Source organism: Scomber scombrus, chromosome 3, assembly GCF_963691925.1.
Source record: "Scomber scombrus chromosome 3, fScoSco1.1, whole genome shotgun sequence".
In the NCBI taxonomy this organism is placed as follows: Eukaryota; Metazoa; Chordata; class Actinopteri; order Scombriformes; family Scombridae; genus Scomber; species Scomber scombrus.
The window spans coordinates 15,021,722-15,043,283 of NC_084972.1; the positions used below are offsets into that span (position 1 = coordinate 15,021,722).

Consider the following 21,562-nt stretch of genomic DNA (forward strand, 5'->3'; position numbering starts at 1 on the left):
TCTTTAAACCCCTTCTCCTTAGGACTGTAAATGCTTATGTTTTCTGTCATCTCAATCCACTAAACTGGACATTTCACAAAGATGCCATTTAAAAAAAAAAAAGAAAAAGTCTTAAAAAAAACCCACAAAACTAACACATACTCTATAACATAGTTTTGTCTCATTTACCGTTTTCTGAAGCTTCTCCACAAGTACAACCTCTTTAAATCATTCATAATGTACTGTATTTCCATCACTCAGTCCTTTTTTTGATTCATATTTCATTTATAATTTTTTTTTACAGTTAGAATCAATTTAATAACTGGAAAAATGGAAACCCAGTGGGATGTTTTTGTGACATCTGGTGCCAAGAAGTGGGTTCTGGTGTCAGGGGAGAGCTCCATAAGGGTTTTGGGTGGTTTGATGCAATGGTGGCTGTACACAACTGTGCATCTCCCCTTGAGCCTAAGAGCAGCCACATCTATCCACCACCATCCCTGGGATCTTGCCGTGGATGATCTGCTGCTTGTCATTGAAGTAGAGCATGTTAATGGGGGACATCTTGGTCGGGGTACAGCAGGGTCCTGCGGAGCCTCGGGGGTTGGCGTGCTGCACCAAGTGGGTGTGTGGGTATTTCTGCATGAACATGTACTCGCACTGGCCGGAACAGTAGTTGGCTTTGTAACGTTTGGGGGCAATGATCCAGTCCCAGCCAAATGCCTCGAAATCCACAGTCAGAGGGTAGCGACAGCAGCGGGATTCAGTGGAGTGCTCATCACAGTCCAGGCCAAGATTTCTCCGAGAACGTTTGGTCGTCTCAAGAACCTTCACTTCCAGGAACGGCTGCTGGAATCAGGGGGAGGAGGTGCAGGACAGAGAGAAAGAGGTGGTTATAAGAGAACAACAGAAGAGATGTGGTTGACATGTCAGGAAGGGAAAGTTACTTGATGTCTTAGAAGATTTGCTTTCTTGCTGAGAGTTAGACGAGGCGATTGATACAACTTCCATATCTGTGCAAGCCAGGAAGTGGCTAGCTTAGCTCAGCATTTAGACTGGATGCATGGCACACAACTAGCCTAGCTCTAGTGTTCACTAACAAAAACGTACCATGTTTGGTTTTTTTAATTTGTTCACAAACAGTTTGTGGTTTTAGATGTAGTTCCAAGCTCTAACTATTTCAGGTTATCCTCCCTCTCTCTGCCCAGCATCTCAGTCGGTTGCCTGGCAACTGTCCTGGGACAAACTGTTGTTCGTTAAGATAAAATACAAGCACATAACTTCCTGTAAAAAATGTTAGTAAATTTCTGTCTGTGTGTGTGGATTAGACATACAAGATACAATGTGTTACTTAGAGAACTTTACAGGTGCTGGTTGGTGTATTTTTGAACATTGGACTTTTGAACTTTCAGCTTCATACTTGAGATACAGAGAAGAAGTTGGTATAAATCTTACTTATCTTACTCTCAGCAAGATAGATTACAAACATATTTCTCAAACTATTCCTGTCTTACAGTGTATGTAAATAAAGTGAGCGTCTGCTTAAAATGTTGCTTTCAGGTTAAACAAATTCTAATTTTTGAGGTTTGATTCATACAATAATTTGTTTCATTATTTCACATGTCTAGGTTTAATTTTGGCACATAATGGACATAATGAATACATATATATATCCATTATAATTTTGTCATCCTATTGTAATTTTACTGCCATCTTACCCCGATTAAAATTTGTGATATTGATCTATACAAAAACTACTGACTTGACAGGAAACACCTTTTTCACAGGAGACATATCATTAAAAGTGAAAACTAGTTCAGATCCATAGGGATTCTTTGGTTTCTCTACATGATGTAACAGAAAAAGCACAAGTGTAATTAATAACATTAATAATGTCTGCGTCCCATTTAGTTCCACAGCTCACCTATATATCTTACTGGGACACTTAAATCATCATCATTGTTAGTTTAATTTGTTCCACCTGTGCTTCTCCTGCTATGACAAACCAAAATCTTGGCTGTGAAAAAGGTCTGTTGATATACAATATCTTTGTGAGGATGAATCCAATCCATGTGCTTACAAACTAAATGAAAATAGATTAGAAACATGGACTTCTTCTGCTACATCAGTGGATCAGACTCAACTTAAGTGCTGAAAGTGCTGTCATATAATAAGCTCACATTACAAAAGAAAAAACCAACATAAAAATATATCTGATTAACATTATGTGTGCTAGATAGTAAACATAAGGTCAAAGACACTGTATTGTTTGAAAGAACACAGGACAACTTTGGCCTCTGAATATATTGTCTCAATAGTAATGATAGTAATATCTGATCCTGAAATTATAGTTTTATGCTACTATTTATCAAAAGGTACATAACTTTTCACATTAAGTTTTGATAAGTTATCACACAGCTTAATGAAAGCTTTTTTCAAAACAAGATTACAAAGTTAAACTGCTATGAAACCTGAGACCTTTAAGCTTCTCTGTCACTTACTGTCAATGTTTCCTCTGCAAATTAAGCTTGTTACATTGAGTTAACTTGCACTAAAAAGATAATGGGAAGATATCCTTAGATAAAGACTCTTTTTCTTTCCAAAATGTTAAGTAGCTGAGAAAGTGTGTGAAAAAAGTAAACACACCAAAATAAAGCATAAGAATAAAGAATAAATTATTGATTATCTATAAAAAAGCTCTGCTGTTCTTGAGGCAGGTGTAAAAGAAACCAAACACTTCCTGCTGATTTTTTGTCATACTCTGTCACACACAAACCTGAATAACAAATAGCCATCTGATCATCTTCATAGCACAATGGTGTGTACAGCGAGAATCTGATCTGAGTAGTAACCATGACAACAGAGTCATATTTGAACCTTGAACGTTTAAAAGTGGTGCAAAATTCTTGATAATACAAATATGTGACTGAAACACAAGTATTTCCTCATTGATGTAAATGCAAATACTACTGTATATTACACATACAATTTTACAATATAACACATACAATATTATTAAAGGATTTGGGTATTAAACTGTTCTTATAGCAATTTCTACTAAATAGAATTCAGGGATTTTAGCCTTTTTTTGTGATGATTTACAATTTTCAGTTTCCTTAATTATGTTGTTATATTATTCTCTCCACAGGAATGAATGTGAGGTGAGAAAGAAGAGGTCTGATACTCACTTACTTGGATTAACATTAACAGTTGCTAATGGCTACCATTTTGACCAAACTAATACATTGACTCTTGAATGACCTAAAAGGACTCTTCCTCCAAAGTTACAGAAAAAAGTTTAACCTGGTCAAAATCCAACAACTCCTTATCTACCATTTCACAAAAGAAATTCACTGATTTACCAGTGTTAAAGCAGAATCACTTCGTGCCATTTCAGGACTAATTCTAAGACCACTGATTAAAAACTAGCATGTATGACTTTGTATGCTTGGTTCGATCCATGACCCAGCAGGTCATCTGCAGGCTACCATAACCTTGACCTTTGGGCAAAACAAGTGGATCAAATATTTTACTCCATCGTGTTTGTTTTACAAAGCCTTCCTCTCCCCACAGTGATTCCAGCTGGGCTCGAGCGCAGATTTTGTGACGCATTCAAAAGAGGAAATAAGCTGAAAGGCCATCAGGGTGAGACCATGTCAGCTTGGCCTTTAGGGCTTTTGTTGGAGAAAAAAAGACCCAGAGGATCAGGGAGAAGCAGAATTTTTTCTTTGCTTGTTGTGTTTTGTTTTATTTTTGTAAACTTGCCTGTGTTTTTGATCTTTTCCCTTTTTGGGGATTCAAGAATAATATTGCACACTGCTGTGTGCTCAGAGGGCAGCGATTTATTGGCCAAGACACCAGAGCTGACCTCTGATATGTGTTGTGAACATCTGACCCAAATGACCACTTGGTAAATATTTGGTGTTGCTTAACTGGGATGAGTGGCCTACATAATTCAACATAGATGTTATATGTAGCTGTCAGTCGCAGTAATGCTGGGATTTCTAACTAGATTAATGATTCACGGATGGTTTTGCTTGAAGACTGAAATTTGAACTCATCCATGCAGCCTCATCCATTACATTAGACATATACCGAACAGTGGTTCATCTTTTCTTTCTTTTTTCTTTTTTTTTTTTTTTTTTTAACTCTAAGCGAATATGTCAGCCAAGACAAGTCTGGTGATGATGACTTTGAGGCCCAATATGGGGCTAAAATGTCTGCAGCACCAAAACTGTCCAGAGGAACATTGGGTTAGGATATGTGCCTCACTTCTAATATTTCCCGAAAGAAAAATACATCCGCATTTTGTAAGAGTACAATGACTTTAGCCTTCATTGTCAGCAAAATAATGATACAATCAACATTTTGAGTTTTAATGATCACATGGAAAAACTCAAAACTGTGCAAAAAGTGCAAAGACAATGCACATTAAATTTGCGGTTCGTAAAGAGCATGTATTCAGAAAATATGTGAGCCAGTGTAAATGTTTGGCACCATACATGCATTTGATCCAAACAAAGCAGCTGTGCGTTCTCTCTAGGGATGTAATTAAAAGACATAATTATCCACCTGTATCCTGTGTACAAGTAGCCTGAAATGATACAGAATACAAATTATTCTGTGTTCTTGCATGTAAACTACCTTCAAATATCTCTTGTAACAATTACAACTAAATATTCCCACTTCTTTTTTATGTCGATTTCAAATCAAATGTTCCCATTAATGGAGATTCCTAGTCAGTGTCCTAGTCAGTGTCCATACCTAATAAAAAAAAAAAAGTTGGGTCTAGTGTGAAACTTTGACATCTGGATCAGGAGATTCTCTTCTGTTTAAAGTGTAACTGTGATTTAGGCTGTTCAAATTAATGCTGCTTTACAAAAACATCATGTGAGCTGCAGGTTTGTTTGAAGCCATTTGTGCCTTTATTAAAGTGTGTCTGTTACTTTGGTTGTGCCTTGAAATATTATGATGTCAATGTACATTGAATAATGTATTATTATTTCTGTCCATATTTGCTATGTTTTGTATTTGAAATGAATTGCAGATTGATTCTACAACCTTTTTGAGAGTCAGCTTCACATTAGCCAAATATTGGTGTGTGTGTGTGTGTGTATGTTTTGTTTTCATGTGATTTCATGGTATATTTTTGAATATTCTTCTGTGCAGCCACTGATTTTCAACTTTCAGATACTTCGCTTGCTTGAGCTGGATGGACATCATGTCTGCTTTAATTTTTGGAGTACAGATTTTTAGGTTTTTCAAAATTGCAACTGTGTTGCACTAAAAGCAGGACGCTGAAAGTAATATAAGCCGACATGATGTTTACTGTTCACCCAGTTCCTTTTTCTGGAATATACACTTGTTGTCTTTGCTGTACTTATTTTACATTATTTTTTAAGTCTCCATAAGTTGATTTTGATACTTTGATAAAATGAATGGAAATCAATATGTGTTTAGAGGGAAAAAACAATAAGGTCCTTTATTTCAAGATTTTAAATTGGCACTAACTGATTTTTTGGCCACTTGGGGGCAGCAGAAAGAAGTTGTAAACACAACACTGACATATCATCATCTTTTAAGTCTATAGAGCAGACGTGTTAGCAAACTTTCTGTATACTGCATCTGCCTCTTTAGCTGCTAAATACTCCACTATGTTCACAAACTAGTTGCTAACTGTGTCTGTTTGCTGTTTGCAGTATACAGTATACAGTATACAGTATACAGTATACAGCATACAGTATACATTATACAGTAAACAGTATACAGTGGGTTTATCACAGCTTTTTGCTGAAAACAGTAGCCTGCTACAGCTAAAAAACAACATTATGAGAGTACTCTCACCAGCTCGCCACTGATTGTGTCTGTTTACCATGTCCTTTTTCGCCCCATGACTTTTTGTCAGAGTCAATGTCAGTACACTAAGGGTTATCTTTACATATACATATCTGAAAGTTTTTTTCATCTGCCCTCCTTTAATTAAAATGTGAACTGGCGTCTGCATAAATGTGAACTTTGATAGAAGTGATTCCCTCCCTGCCCCTGGGACAGGTCTGAGGGTCCTTACCAGCCCCTCCTCCCCGGGTCGCAGTGAGGTAACTGCCAGGTCATTGCCGCTCTCATCAAAGGCATTGATGTCGATTCCCCAGTTGGTATGCGGCTGTTTGAACCAGTTCTGCAACACGTGCTTAAAGTCAATACTCTGCCAGTGGCCGACCCTGGAGTTGAGCTCTATCTTCAAGGAACGGATGCGGATGTGGCGGCTGCCCTGCTCAGTGACAGGCTTGAGCCGGAGGATCTGCAGGTAGACGGTGGATGTTTGCTGCAGTGGTCGTAGGTACACCCACAGCTGGGCCTTCAGCACTTTGGTGAACATCAGTTTGGGGCTGAACTTGAAAAAGCAGCAGCTGGGCTTCCCATTCACCTGCACCAATGGCTCCGCTGTGAAATAGATGACAGTAACATTAATATATGTATATGTATATGTATATATATAATACTGTATATAGGTACAGTCCTGGTTATTATCATTTGAATGCACTTTTATCAAACAGTTTTACATCAGACATTAATAATTCCCTTCAGGTTACCATCAAATAATGTTGATATTTTGTATCATTTATGCCAACATGGATGATAATCAACCTCAGGGTGGGATGTTATTATGTCTGGAACTTTGTCTGCAATGTCAAGCTCTTCAGCACCAGGGACACAGGGAGTAATTCTCAAGTTTCTAATTATCAATTCTCAGATTATTAGCATTAGAAGCTGTGGGGATGTTGTGGGGCAGTGATGTTAGCAACAGCCTGGTGAGTTACTACTGAGATGGATGCTTGCTGTGGTTTCTCTGTTGTTGGGCATTAGCTGACTTTTTTCCCTCTCCTGAAATTCGTTTGGTGCCAACTGAGACCAGGGTTTGCAGGAATTTTTCCTGCTTCCGAATCTGGTACAGAACTGATATCCTTCTCTCGAACTCCTTGATGTTCCAAGAAAAGTAAGAGCAGCTAGCTTGCCTGGAGGAGAGGTGAGTGGAGCCATTTCAGGGACAGGTTCCCATAAATGGCGTAACGGCTCGGTAATGGACCCCACAGCAATTTTGCAGCTATGATCAGAACCAAGACAGGACCAGGCCCGGTATTTTGGACCCACCTGGATAAAAAATACGGGGCCAGTGCGTAGAAACAGCTCTTATTAAGTCACACTGAAAGGCTTTTCTTCAGACTAGGGCTCAGCTGTTATTCATCCTCTGATTGAAGGGAACTCAGGAAAAATCAGCAATCCGTGATCAGAATAAAATTAGCCCATAAAATAGCTCTGTGATTTAAAAGAAATCCATAATATGAAAGACGGTGGTCTGAATGGGTCACAAAAAGTTGTCAAAGCTTGTTAAAATTTGTTGTAAACAGGTAGAGCAGCAAAGTAACAACAAGCAGACTACGGGCTGGTACCAAACGTGAAGGGTTCTGGAGACGTAAAATACACAACCTACTATACTGTACATCACAGGGCGCTTTTTACCTGAAAAGCCCAGCACAACACGGAATATTTGAATACAAATTATGTGTTATTTGGATAGACAATCGACTTATTCACTTGAAGCAACACAGAATCAACGACCTGTCTAATTCCTACATTACAACAACCACAACAGTCATGACTGATGGGTTCACAACAGGAACAGGAGGTAAAACACAACAATAACAAATTAAACTGAGGGAATCACCAAACGAACACACCATGACACTTTAGTTCATATATTGTTAAATACTATTATCATACCTGGCTATGTAACTGAAAAGGATTCTCTTGGCAGTCAGTGCAGCATTCAGCAATGTGAACAGAGTGGTTTTAGTGTAAACTGGTACCTCTAAAATACTGACAAACAGTAGATTCTGCATGAAATGAAAGTCAGGGGGTTAAGGTAGGTATAATGATGGTAAATCAGGACATTCAACTCCTGTGTTTGCATTGTTTTTTTCATCCATACTATTACTGAACATTTTAAGCTCCACTTCTCCTTAACAGCAATGAATCAAGAGAGATACACTAAAGTCAACATATGGCATATCAGGTGTTCTTTAATTACAGTACAGACATTCTTTATAAGGTGATGGATATTGAATACGAAAAACTTAACATTGAGTTTCAATTCATGTACAGTAATTTACAATGAAAAATTATTTCTTTTAAAACATGATGTTGTAAAACAGCAGTAACTAAATTGCTTAGAGCTGTGCTTTTTTTTGGTAAACTGCTCATTTTCGCCATATCTGCATGAGGGCTGTCGATTACCATATGTGCACATGGTCCTGTTGTTCAATTGATTCAGTCAGGTTACATTTGTGATAACATCAAGGTTGGGGAAAAAACGGATACATTTGCATATTAAAACAAGGATCAGTAATGGTGGCCAGCGGCCAGATGGTAACCTTTGATTCCCCTGGGTCAGTCATAATGAAATGGTGTACCCCTACATTAAAACTAGCAAAATTAAAGTTTTTTTAGGAGCTCACCCTCACTATCAAATGTATTTAGAGTCTGGATTAAGAGCTATGTCAAAGAACACAAGGCATCTCCTAAAATAGGCAGATTTATTCCTGTCATGATCCTCAGCTCTGGTGTTTCTGTGATTTGCACCACATGCCAAATCTGGCATGTGGTGCAAATCTACATAGACCTCCATCTGATATAATGACATCCATCCCTTGCATTCATACATTCATTTCCATGTAAAGCATTCATTTATTAAGGGAAATTTATTCTGCATCTATCTGGCATAATAATGTGCCAACAGAGTACAATAGAATATCTAATCTGCCTGCTTTCACTCAGCATATTTGACATATTACAACTCTAGATTTAAGTAAATAAACTGTCATTTTGTTTCATTTATCTTGCACAAGACTGTTGTGTTCCTCCACTTAAAAAAAGAAGATAAAAAACTGTATGGACCTGTCAATCATTGCTAAATCTGAGGTTGCTCAGGCAACCTGCAAATGCTTCCTGGGTCAAAAGGTTATTTGGCACCTCAGCCTAGTTAAGAAATGGGATCAGGGGTCAAAACCGTCAGCCTCTTTACATCTCAGGGGTGCTGGGGAGGGGCAGCCCCTAATAGCCAGATTGAGTTTGAAGGTCAAGGTCGACCCTATGGCAATGGTAATATGTCTTTCTTCACAACACACCATTTCACCAGAGAATCATTTGAAATCTGTGAGACACAACAGCACTGAATCAGCTACAGTTTGTTTTTGTTTTGATCAGGGTGGAGATTCTCCAGCCAATAGTGAATTGTTTATCAAACCTCAATTGGCTAGGAGAGAACACTGCAGAGGGCTGTTTTTTTTTTTTTTTTTTTTACACTAAACAAGTGTTGTAATTGAATTATGGGCATGCATTGAGGGATATGAATTCACAGAGATACAGATGGACTATCCATTAGAAGAGTCCGGGCCAGTGTTGAATAAGGGCCAAGTCAGGGACAGACGTGGTCCTTCAGCCTGTATTTCCAGGCATAGTCATTAGCGAGTGTAAATTATACAGTGTCTCACGCTGGACAAACAATATGTCAATGTTCCTTTTGGTGGGTTGCTGGGGTCACAGCAATTATCGTGGATGGTGTTGTGTTTGCTCATCAGCACAAAACTGGGGAATGAATGATTCTGCAGTTTGCTTGGGGTTTACTTTTGATTACTATTTTTTGTTGTTTTTAATCGCTGCAGATGGAAACACACACACACACATACACACACACACACACACACACACACACACACACACACACACACGCACGCACACACGCGCATACACACACACACCAGAACTTCCTTTGCAAACAGTTTACGTTGATTTTGTTGAGTTATTTGAAGAAAAAAAAACAAAAAAAAAACAAACAAACAAAAAACAAGGCACCAACACAACACTGCAGAGCTGAAACAGTTCACTTTTCTCAGGCCGGGGTCTTTCTTGAGAAGGAGTAATTTGAGAAGCAGGGCCTATACACCGTGATCCAGTTAAGACCCTATTATTAAACACACATGCACAACATATGAGCTACGTCATGTTAAACAATGACTGCATTGATAGATGAAATCAATTTGTGCCTTTATAGAACCTGTAAGTGCACAAGTAGGAGGCAAGCCGTGGAGGATGAATGCCTGCAGCTTAATTGCACCCCACGTATTGGCAGAGCGTTCCACTTGTGCAATATGAGCAAGGCTAGCTCGTAAAGATCAAAAACCAAACATTTAATCCCATCTACCTGAACTAACTTTGCTTCTGCTGCCATCACAAATCCCTGCTGAGAAGCCCATAATTTTACTGCATTTGCAGGACTGTTTTTATGGCTTAATTTCCTAAACAATGTTAGCAAAATGTTTCAACACTCTGAATTCAAACCTGCAGTGAGGATATGGTTTCTGTTTTAGCATTCAGCACCACCTACTGGAGCGATAACACTTCACTCCTTGGTCAAAGTGAGGATGAATAGTCCCTGTAAGAACACTCATCTTACTTTACTTAACCTGAAAACCAAATAAAATATGGACAGAGGCTGTGTTTTTCCAAAGGAAACAGGGTTGCTTGCTTTTCCTCCTCATGTTTCCAGCCGTCTTCATTATTACTGAAGCTTATTTCCCTGTGGTATAATTGCAGCATATGCAGCGCATGAATTTTACTGCCAACACGCAGCAGGCCTGCAGGTGAGCCTATCAAACATCTGGTTGATTCCCTGGGTACCTGTGTCCCATAGTTAGCCCAGAGCCCTATATATGTGTGTGTAAGGGGAGACATATAGAATATAAGGGTTTATTCACTATGCCATCTGTCCATTTTAATATGACCACAGGCCATATCAAAGTTAAATGCTTTTAGTAACCAAAACGCAGTAATGTGAGAATTGAGCCAGTTAAATTGTTGAAAACAGATGGGCGGGGGACGTTAAGGTGTAGCTATACAATAAATAAGTAACATGTGTTACCAGTAAGTGTGACTAAATGTTATATGAACAGGATGGATTTTACTATTAAAAGGATATTTCTATATCTTTGATTTTCACAAACTATAAAGGAAAAAAGTCAACAGAATTCACAGATGTGATGAAGACTTTGATGATCTCTGTGCTGGTGACAAAGCTGCTGCCTCTCACACTTCCCTTCTGGCAACTTCAGCAATAGGGAGCAACTGCACTATATTTACTGCTATGACAAGCTCCCAACCCAGTGATCATAACAAGGTTAAGATGTTTGTTAAAAAAAACTGAGGACATAGGCTTAGCTGTTTCAAATCATTATTTCAAAATATTGAACCTTATACGTGAAATACTTACAAAGGTGAATGATTACTCTTAATTAACCCTAATTCATCACAGATGTTTTGGGCATTAAAAAAATGTTAAACACATAATTTCATCACACTTCTATATCAAAACTCTTTAAAGGCATTGGTGTGTGTATTGTACCAACGTGCCATAACAAACGCCAATTAGGGGAAAATACGCAGTTAAAATTGGGCTGGGGAGAGAAATGGTCATCTATTGTTAATGTCCAAATGGATAATGCATAATAGTATAAACCTAGATAGGAGTTTCATTTGCATATATATCTATATTTTCTTTTCTTAATGGGAAATGCAAATGTGCCATTTTGTGGTGAGTGTGTGTTTGGGAGCCTTCGTGTTGAATAAATGTGACTCTAGGGTATCCCCACGCACCTCGGCATATTAATCATCGTGACACGTTCACGACCCTTCTAATAAGACAGGGGCCACAGTGCACCCCCTCAAACATCCCATCCCACCCCAGCCCCACTCCCTCTTTGTCTCTTGGTCAGTCCCAAGGGACAGGAGAGGGTGGTGGGGGAGGCCGGGCTCGAGGTGGGGATGGAAGGGGAGGGGGGAGTATGAAGTTAGACCCCCTCATTCAGAAGCCCCCCCTTGGGACAACGGCAGGCACAAGACTCCTATTAGGACTGAGCACAGTAGCCCCCCAGGAGCAACAAAAGACACCTCCTAATGCTCCCTGTTCTGGTTCAGTGAACACACACACACACACACACACACACACACACACACACACACACACACACACACACACACACACACGAACAGAAACATGCAGCTGCACATAAACACACAACATACACCACCTCCAAACTGACTGTCTTGAGCAAACAAACTTAAAGCTCATTGTTTTTAGTGTTTGGGTTATATATGTTCGTGTTATATGGAGAACGTCTGTTGGACATCTCCAGCAGGACGGGGGCAGAGGATGAAAAGAGCGAGCGTGCAGTGAAGTGCAATAAGGTGGACAGCTGGACAGCAGGAAGCATGCTGGGGTCTCACCGCTTGTGCTTGTGTGCAACCACACATACATGCAGGAAGTTAATGTCAGTAACTACTCAGCTTTCAAAAGTTAAATCCTTTCAATGAATTCAAAAACTTTGTATGAATGTCACGTAAACAGACATCCAAACAAGACAAATAGAAAGATGCTTGTGATTGATTTACTGTTTGAAGTGCTGCTGCTTTTACATTCAGTGTATGAAAGAATCTGAATTCAGTATTGCCATCAGATTTTTTTTATATTACTGCATTTAAAGGAAAAACCACTGCATGATGAAACTCAGAATACATTTAGATTAGCCCATATGAGGAAAGTCACACATGCAGCTGAGCACCGTCTGTTCTTGTAAAAAGCCACTGATCATCATGGCAGTAATGGCCATGTTTTAAACAGTAAAGAGGTAGGCAGAGCAAGTTTCACTGTCCAGTATCAGTAGTGGTTGGTTAAGTGAAAAGAACAAACCCAAAAAGAATATTCATTGTTGCTATTAGAAGTTTTGGTAACTCAGCTTGATGCTGGTTGGATTGTGGTGATTTATATAAATCCTAATGACACATTTCATTTTGTTGCTTTGCTGCATTCTTCGTTCACATTATACTTTCTAAACATGCGTTCATTACATATAATGTGGAATCAGAACAATCTTCTCTTTGATTACAATGTGCACCATCTGCCAAGACATCCAGCATTTTGACATTAACTTGTCAGAAGTTTGTAACCAAACAAATCAGCCAACTCCTACAAACTCAGCTAAGCCCAACATCATTATAACACAGACAAATTACTGTTGTGCACTTATTTAGCTAATCTCAGCAGTCGTACAGAAACCTGTAGCAGAAAGATTAAAGTCTAAGTGACTTTTCAAAATGTTGGATTTACAGGAAATTTGATTTTCTATCTTGATCTTCTGTTGTGAACCAGTTTGAGTTGAAAAATACAATGTTCATGTTTGAAGGAGCAGATTTCTACAAATGATCGACACCCGTCCATCTGAAGCCCGTTTCACATTATTATCTACTACAAGTGACCAACAACAACACTACATAACCACTGTTAACACATTTTGGTAATGTCATTGACACAGTCACTGATACTTTTTCTCATGCTCAGTTACCAAAACCCTAATATTGGTTCCCAGTTACTTGTTTAAACATTTGCAAACTTTAAGATGAAACACAGCAACAGGTCAAAATTATAACTTAATTGTTGATGTTAGAGTTTATAGAGTTAGGTTTCATATACCATTAGTGTTTGAAGGGCCAGCATGTAGCAATAAACAGTGAAGTTGAAATTGCAACCTCTTTTGAGCCAGTGTTTGGTTTGTCCATTCTGGGCTACTGGCAGTGCAACATGGCGGGCTCCATTGAAGATGTAGATATAAAGGGCTCATTCTAAGGTAACGAACACGAAAACACAATTCTTACATTCATGGGATCACACACAACTGAAAACAGACTTATGAATATTACATTCCATTTCCATGTCTGTTCTGCTAGGTGCCCCTTAAATTATACATACTGCACCTATAAATGAATATGAGAAAAACAATGATTTAAGAGATGGATTCTAAAGCACATCTATTAAAGCAGAAGAGGAACCATGTCCAACTCTCCATGGACCATTTGAAAGCAGCTCCATGAACTTATAGTACAATACACATGTCAGAAGTTATTGAATGAAATGGTGGAGCCTGCTATAACAAACGTTCCTCTGAAACCAATAACTTAATCCATATGACACACTGCACAAATACATACTGGCGGTTGAACATTTAAACTAAAATGTAAAGTAGCATTAGGTGTTATGGGCCATGAAGGTGGGACAATCATTCAAAGGGTACAAGATTTGCCCCGACTCTCCTTACCTCTGAAGGTTAAAGCTTAAAACTTGTAAAACTTCCACTGATTTTAACTGAATCTGAGGACTATCATCATTCATGCTGCACTCGTCTACCCTTTGCTCCTTATTCATCTTCAAATTAGCTTTTTTTTTTTTTTTGCATTTTGTGTATTAAATATATACATATTAAATTACTTAATTTGATATTATGTAAAGCTCCTTTAATCGTGCATGAAATATTTTATAAAATTAAGCAGACAGGCTTTCTTGCAAAACAATTAATCTAATTCAAAACATACAGTGTAGCATGCTTACGACAATCATTTGGTGAATATATAGATTGATTACATGTGCTCACACTTTATTTGTTGTTTATTTTGCCCTTCAAACACAATTCAGTTCAATTGAAAGGGCTCTATTGGCATAATGTTGCCAAAGCATCAAAATACAATTTGTGCAAATATTTGGACAGTGCAAAATAACAATAATATTAACATTAACACTTTCTTTACCACACATGACTATCCCTCACACCCATGTTGACAACTGATAAGTGTCACCTACCTAAAAGCTAAACAAATGTAAAATGTTTTTTCCTGCAGGAGTTTCTGTTTGAGCGCACTTAGCTATTGAAAAAATCCCTAAAGCCACCCAAATCTGTCAGGACCTCAGCCAAGAGTTCTCTCAAGGCAAAGTTAGTGTGACCAGATCTTGCCAACCCTCCCTCTAGGAAGCATATTCTTCTGTACTGTTGCTTGAGAATTTGTAAGCAGCATAAAATATTTATCATTCCTTTTATGAGCTTCTCTTTATCCATCTGCATCATACATTAAATCAAACATGACTCTTGTCCCTAAAGAAATACTTTGGACATAATGATCTTCTACAGCAAGCAGAGATACAACCACAGGTGATAGATACAGCGAGAAAGCTGTTCTCCTTTGCCGCAGAAAAGAGGCTAATTAAATTTTCATGTAGATGATCATGAGGTAATCCACTGTTAATTGTACATCTTTCCAACACAGTGGGTCCCTCATGGGATCCAACATTATGCCCAGGCAGCATTTCCTTTGCTTAAACGCCTCTTAGATTTAATGGACTCTTCCATAAACTGATCTGCAGCTCCCCGCACACGACCACACAGAGCCTGAACGCATCCATCAACAATAATCCCCTCAATGATCTCCATTTTATCTTTTCTCTCCCCTCCTCCTCCTCCTCCTCCTCACTCATGTCCCTACACAGGGCTTAATTACTGGTGTGAAGTAATTATTTCCTTTATTAGTGAAACGTAACATCTGTTTCAGGTCTTTTTAATTGTACCTATAAAACCCTTCCATGATTTCTGTCCCTTTAGGATAGGACTGGGATGCTTGTTGCTCCCTGCGGACTCACTCTCTTCTTCCCTCCCTCCACCCCTTTCATACCAACAGCATGAGCCACGGTGCACCTAACTCAATCCCACTCTTTGAAAATCCTTTAAAGAATCAATGAGGAGCTCAACAGTCGATACGCACACCAGAAGTGAAAGCAGACCACTTGTACATATTGTTTTTATATGGAGACAAAAAAAGTATTCCTGTACAACCATGCCCTCAAACTGACATTAATGTAGTCTTGCATCAATTCTCTCAACTTCTCAGTGTTGTATTCTTGGTGAAGCATGCATTAAATTCCAAAGCAACATATTCCCACATGCCAAGAGGAAAGGCCGGGCTGCAGGGACTGGTACACGGGAGCGTGGGAATAGGGGAAGGAGGATGGAGGAGGGTGGAAGGAGCGAGATTCCTGAGGTCCTGGGGAAATTTTGTCCCTGTATTAATAGACTTTGGTCCCTTTGAAATTTTATTAGCCATAAAGTTGACAGTATGTTGTGCAATTTCTACAGTCCTACAGACCTTTCTTTAAGTTTTTACTTCTTTTTAAACAAACCGGTCGTGCCCCCGGCGTCCAAACAATTCATCACCAAAGTTTATCCTCCCTCTTCGGATTCTCTCAACTGATGCCAGCAACTACACAAGGAGAACAGGTGTCATCGTCAAACTGAGACCTCCATGGAATAAATAAATCTATAAAAACCTCACATAGTCATCAACTTCCAGCAAACACTGGCCAGTGAGTTGAAGACAGTCCGGCTTCTGCTGCTCTGTCCTTTTAGCGCTCTCCCTCTTAATTTTTATGGTTCCTGCACCTTCAGGAAATGACCCTTTTATAGGGTCAACACTATAAAAGACTTGTTTTTTTGTGGGAGTGGTTAGTGGATGTGTGTGTGAGCGTGTGTGTGTGTATGTGTGTGTGTGGTGGGGGATAAGTGTTCAAGTTACTACCGGTTCGTCTTTGCTGCCAAAGAAAGAGACCCGATGAGGTTAATAGTCTCCTCTTCCAATATATCACATAGCTGTGAACTCTGTGACCCTTTTTGTCAATAGGAGAACTTTTCTCTGGAGTGTGTGTGTGACTGTGTGTGAGTAAGTGTGTGTGTTAGCATCCTCATGTGTCCACACAAGTGTGCACATGTAGAAACTCGTACATTCATACAGTTACATGTGCATGGATGTTCATTTTCAGGTACTCAAGAGTTGTGTAAGCTGTGCTTGTGCTGAATGTGCCTCACCTTAATAGGATTACATAATAACAAGTATAGCACTTCCTTATGTTAGCCTACACACAATAATGATGGGAAAGACAATATGTGGGTATAGAATAGTTTAACAAAGTGACAGGCCGCTGAATGGTCATAAGAAATTTTGCAAATTTTGTTTGAATCGGATATTGTTCCATTAGCAGTAACATTTTTCTTCTGCAAACAGTCTGATTTCATACAAACATTTTGGACACACTGGTCACTGAAATCAAATTTAAACATGGAAAAGAGGCTGGGAGGGCGGGTAGGCGTGTGCTGCTCTCTGTTGGATTCTCTTTTACTGGACAATCACAGAAATGAATGTCAAAACAGTTTACTTATAAGAAAAAATAATCATGAATACTTAAGCAACTTTACTGAGTTCTTGCATTAGTTGGTGATATGACCATCTAAGTCCACATAGGTGCCATATCCAATTCCTGATATGCCTGGCAGAAGTAATTTGGATATTTTCAGTAAGTTTTACGTCAAATAATAAAACATTAATAGGCATCAAAACATACAGAGAGACAGAGACAAAGTCTGGTCTAAATGTCTTGGACAGGTGACAAATGGGAGACTAGTGAGGTCAAATACTCGCCCCACCTCAGGCAACTGAATTGAACTGCAACCAACTGAACTGCAAAATACACACTTTGCATACACACATACACAGTTAGACGTGTAATTCAACCCATACAAATTCAATCAGTTCAGCTCAGATGTGAATAGATTTGTTGATCAAATTCAACACTCTTTCACAATGTTGCATTAGAATATTGCCCTGATAAACTGCTCAAGAGTGAGTCATTTTTTATACATGCACATCGAGTGGAGCGGTTACCTACACAACACACTGTATGGAGGAAGATGTTTTAGTACATAAAGTGCTGCACTATGATATAAATAGCTGTACTTTTCCATGAAATTTCATAGTAATTAGAGACCAGGAAGCATGGACCCTCTCAACCCCCACTGCGGCACCCACGTACCTTGAGTGAATACTAAGAAGCAACTCTGGCACGGGTCCAGTTCAGTATGTACTGTGTGAACCCACATGGCCCATCAAAGGCAGTGTGCACGACCGTGAAAGGGTGATTGGGTTCGAGGTGCGCAGGGAATAGTGTTTGAAGTCCTCCTTCTATCAGAGAGACAGAAAAGGCACTTTTAATCCTGTGGGATCACTAAGGCGCCACAGGCAAAAGAGATGCACTCATTCTCTGAACTCTTCCATGTACTGGAGAAAAGAGAGGAAGGAGAGAGGGGGCTAACGGGGAGGAAGGGGGGGGCGGAGGGTTGGGGGGTGTGTGTGGGGGGGGGGTGGTAGAGAGAAAGAAGGAGCAGATGATAAAAACTGCAGCTGACGTAGAGATGAGGCAAACAGAACAGAGAGGAAGTGCTGTAACATGACAGAGACAGCAGTAATGTCAGTCATTAGCTCATCTGGCTGGCATGAAGCCCTTAGAAATACGCAATTAGCCAGCATCATGCATGACGCCCTTTTCTGCTTTGAGAAGGTATCAAATCACTTTGCATGGTGTGTGTGTGTGTGTGTGGCTCTCTGTGCAGAGGAAGCAAAGTGTTGAAAATATACTTGAGGTTATTGTTGATTTCTTCTGTAATGTAAAGATGGGTGTATGCATGCACAGTTTCATCTTGAGTGAATTTACAGCTGGAGAGAGGATAACGAAATATGGGATAATAGATAGATAGATAGATAGATAGATAGATAGATAGATAGATAGATAGATAGATAGATAGATAGATAGATAGATAGATAGATAGATAGATAGATAGATAGAATATGAACTCAGAGACATTAAAATCAATTCACCTATAAGATACAAGACATCAGCTGTGCACCAATGTGAATCAATCAAGGATCGCTTGATTTAGATTTAATATGCACAAGGCTTTCAGAGGGTTCCGCAAAGAATAGTTCAAAATGTGATTATGGTGCAAATGAAAGAGGAATGATTGACATCAAATTCAGAAGGCCTTTGAGTCTGCAGTAACATGTCAACTGATGTTTTTTTCTGCTCTACCCACGGAGACAGGTGGACAGGCAAGGAATTAAGTGATGATCTGTGTTATAAACTACAAGATATATCCTGAACTACTTTATTATAAAATGAGTTAGATGAGAAGAACGAATAGATAGATAGATTGATAGATAGATAGATAGATAGATAGATAGATAGATAGATAGATAGATAGATAGATAGATAGATAGATAGATAGATAGATAGATAGATAGATAGATAGATAGATAGATAAATGTAATAATGAGAAATTAATTATGTCACATAACACAGGAAGCCAAAGTCTCCTGCACATGGGTCCATCTTTGTTCACTCAGGGTGTAAAAAAACGGATTATTTGGAGTGTGCTTTATCCGCCTTGTGCAGAATATATTACGTGTGTAAATGTTGTTGAACCCCGCGATTCTCCAGGAAAAGGTCACACACTCCCCTCGACCCTAAGTGATTCTCTGTCTTTGTGTACTCGTGGTGAAAAAAAAACGAGCTGCGCCTATAAACTTCGCATTTAAAAGGCAAGTGCGGCCGAGGGGGGCCGCTGCATGAGGGGAACAATAGCAGCTTTTTGGACACACTTTTTCTCACTGCGATGAACAGCAGGGAAACCGGTAGAGCCTCCTATAAAAGACCGATAGAGCACAGCTGCCAGGGTTCAACAGTAATTTTATAAAATGTCTCCAAGGGGCCTGCCTGCGGTTTATCTGGGGATTTATGGGAAACTATAAGAGTGCGAGCAAATTGTTAGGGGCCTCACGACGTGATCATAACTCCAGGATTAAGGGCTTTTTATATGCAAACATAAAGGATAAAGTGATGCGACTGCCAGCCAAATACTGCATTATCATTAATAATGCACTTGACATTCAAGCGGGTCTGTCATGCGTTCACTCCCTGTCAAACACAAAAATCATCTGAAAGAAGGAAAGTTTGAAGATGCGGCCTTTCTGACAGCAGGAGGTGAACTGAAGAGCTCAGCAGCTTGATCCAAATTTTAAAGACACCCTGCCCCAACAGAACTTTATCACCAGGTGCACAATGCAAAACCCTTCATTATCATGATCATGATGATCATCACCATCATCATCATCATCATTATCATCATCGTCGTCACCATGAAAACAAAAGTTCATTAAGCCATATTGGAGCTGTCTGTTTTAGAGTGACGAGGCTATTTAAGCTGTTGATTATTGATTTATCAGGTTCACACACAATCCCTATTTTGACAGCCGTGGCGAACAGCTGACCAGGACCATTTGTCTAATTTTATCAGTCCGCGTCAGATACACAGAGTGGACCCCCAAGTAGGTTAGGTCACCAGCTTGAATGAGCCCCAGTGGCTCCACTGTACGCGCAGGCCTGACTCGCTTGCGCCTATCTGATCCGCAATTACGCGCATGACGCATTTGGAGACAATATTGTTGGGTTGTAAACTATTACTCACGCTCAGAGGCCATGGTGATCACAGACTCCGTGGTGGCGTGGTACTCATCCTCCTCCATAAACTCGTCCTGGGACGACGCGTCTCCCTGGAAGTCGTGGTGGTCCAGGAGCTGCTGGAGCGGAGGCGCCTTGGGCAGCAGCTGATTGACCACCTCCCGGCTGATGTTGGGCGCCTGTTTCAGGCGCAGCTTGCTCAAGATCTGGGACTTGATGGTCTCCAGTCTCAGCACTTTGCTCTGCTCCCTCCACACGCAGGCAGAGCACTCGTGGGCACCGGCGTCCTCGTCCAGCAGAGACAGCCCGGCATCCGTGGGCGTCTCGCTGGCAGGAGGCAGCAGCAGATTGGGCTCATCGCTCCCCGACTGTCCCAAGGAGATGAGCACCACCAAACACAGTAAGAAGTTGTACCTCGGCATGACGATGCGTGGACACCGGGCAATGCAACTTTTTGCGTTCTTTTGCTTTTCTTTTTACTCGCGTTATCCCGTTATATCCCCTCGGTCGGATGCGGGTCGCTCCTTGCCTTATCCTACAAAAGGCAGGGAAGCAGTGACATGCATCTATTCCAATAAGATCACCCCGAAGTTGTTTTTTTGCAGCAGGAGCATTTGCAATAAATTTACAAAAAAACAAGAAAAAGTGCGTCCCAGTGTGTCTCGGTAAAGGCTATTTTGATTGAAAGTTAATAAATGATCAATCTAAGGAATGCATAGTCCGCTCACATGTAGTATAATGGTTGTTTTGGGGTCCTCTGTACAATTTAGTCCATGGAGGTGTGTGAATGTTCAGAAGTGTCACTGAAAAATGTGCAAGTGCGGTCAAAAAGGGGCTCTTTATATATCTCAGCTGCCCGGTGTCGTAATCCGTCTCCATTGGCTAAGATTGCAACAAAAGGCTTTTAGGTCTGTCACCAAGTCAAGAGGGACAGAGCGAAGGGAGGGTGCAGGCACTGTTATGAGAGTATAAATGTTTTTACAGTGTACAAACAATGTCTCACATTAGAGATATAGCCCAATTAGGTTATCATGATAATGACATAAACTATGGCTTACTGCGCCTGTTGTTATAAAAGCTTTATTATGGTGTAAATTGAAAAAAAGGTTAATGGATTCCTCCCGAATTATCCACATGATCTCCTAAATCAAATTCAGCAAAAGATGTAAAATGATTCATGAATGTAAAAGTAAGCCCAATAAAAGTGCCATACATTTCTAAATAGTTTATCCATTAATTACTACTGATTGTGGAATTTTAAGGATATATGTCTCAATTTAATCTAAAAAGCCCAGATGTGCAAAAATGTCAAAG

General features: G+C 39.7%; 1 protein-coding gene across 2 annotated transcripts; it reads right to left on the reverse strand.

The window, feature by feature from the left end:
* Positions 1 to 339: 339 nt before the first annotated feature.
* LOC133976932 (growth/differentiation factor 11-like) lies at positions 340 to 20,886 on the reverse strand. 2 transcript variants are annotated; one of them, XM_062415079.1, is made up of 3 exons: positions 20,256 to 20,886; positions 6,044 to 6,417; positions 340 to 822 (listed from the first exon to the last, which is right to left on the reverse strand). In XM_062415079.1, exons 1-3 carry the CDS (start codon positions 20,668 to 20,670, stop codon positions 445 to 447), a joined length of 1,167 nt encoding a protein of 388 aa, XP_062271063.1. In that variant the 5' UTR covers positions 20,671 to 20,886; the 3' UTR covers positions 340 to 444. The 2 variants fall into 2 exon arrangements, with proteins under 2 accessions (XP_062271063.1, XP_062271056.1); XM_062415072.1 differs by having other exon boundaries at positions 340 to 825.
* Between the last annotated feature and the right edge of the window lie 676 nt (positions 20,887 to 21,562).

Excerpts from the sequence above, each read along its gene's own strand:
- LOC133976932 (XM_062415072.1), bottom strand. The coding sequence starts at position 20,670 with ATGCCGAGGTACAACTTCTTACTGTGTTTGGTGGTGCTCATCTCCTTG. Across the intron at positions 6,418-20,255 it reads GATCACCATGGCCTCTGAGC|CGGAGCCATTGGTGCAGGTG; the intron begins GTGAGTAATAGT and ends TCTATTTCACAG. Across the intron at positions 826-6,043 it reads GACCCGGGGAGGAGGGGCTG|CAGCCGTTCCTGGAAGTGAA; the intron begins GTAAGGACCCTC and ends CCCTGATTCCAG.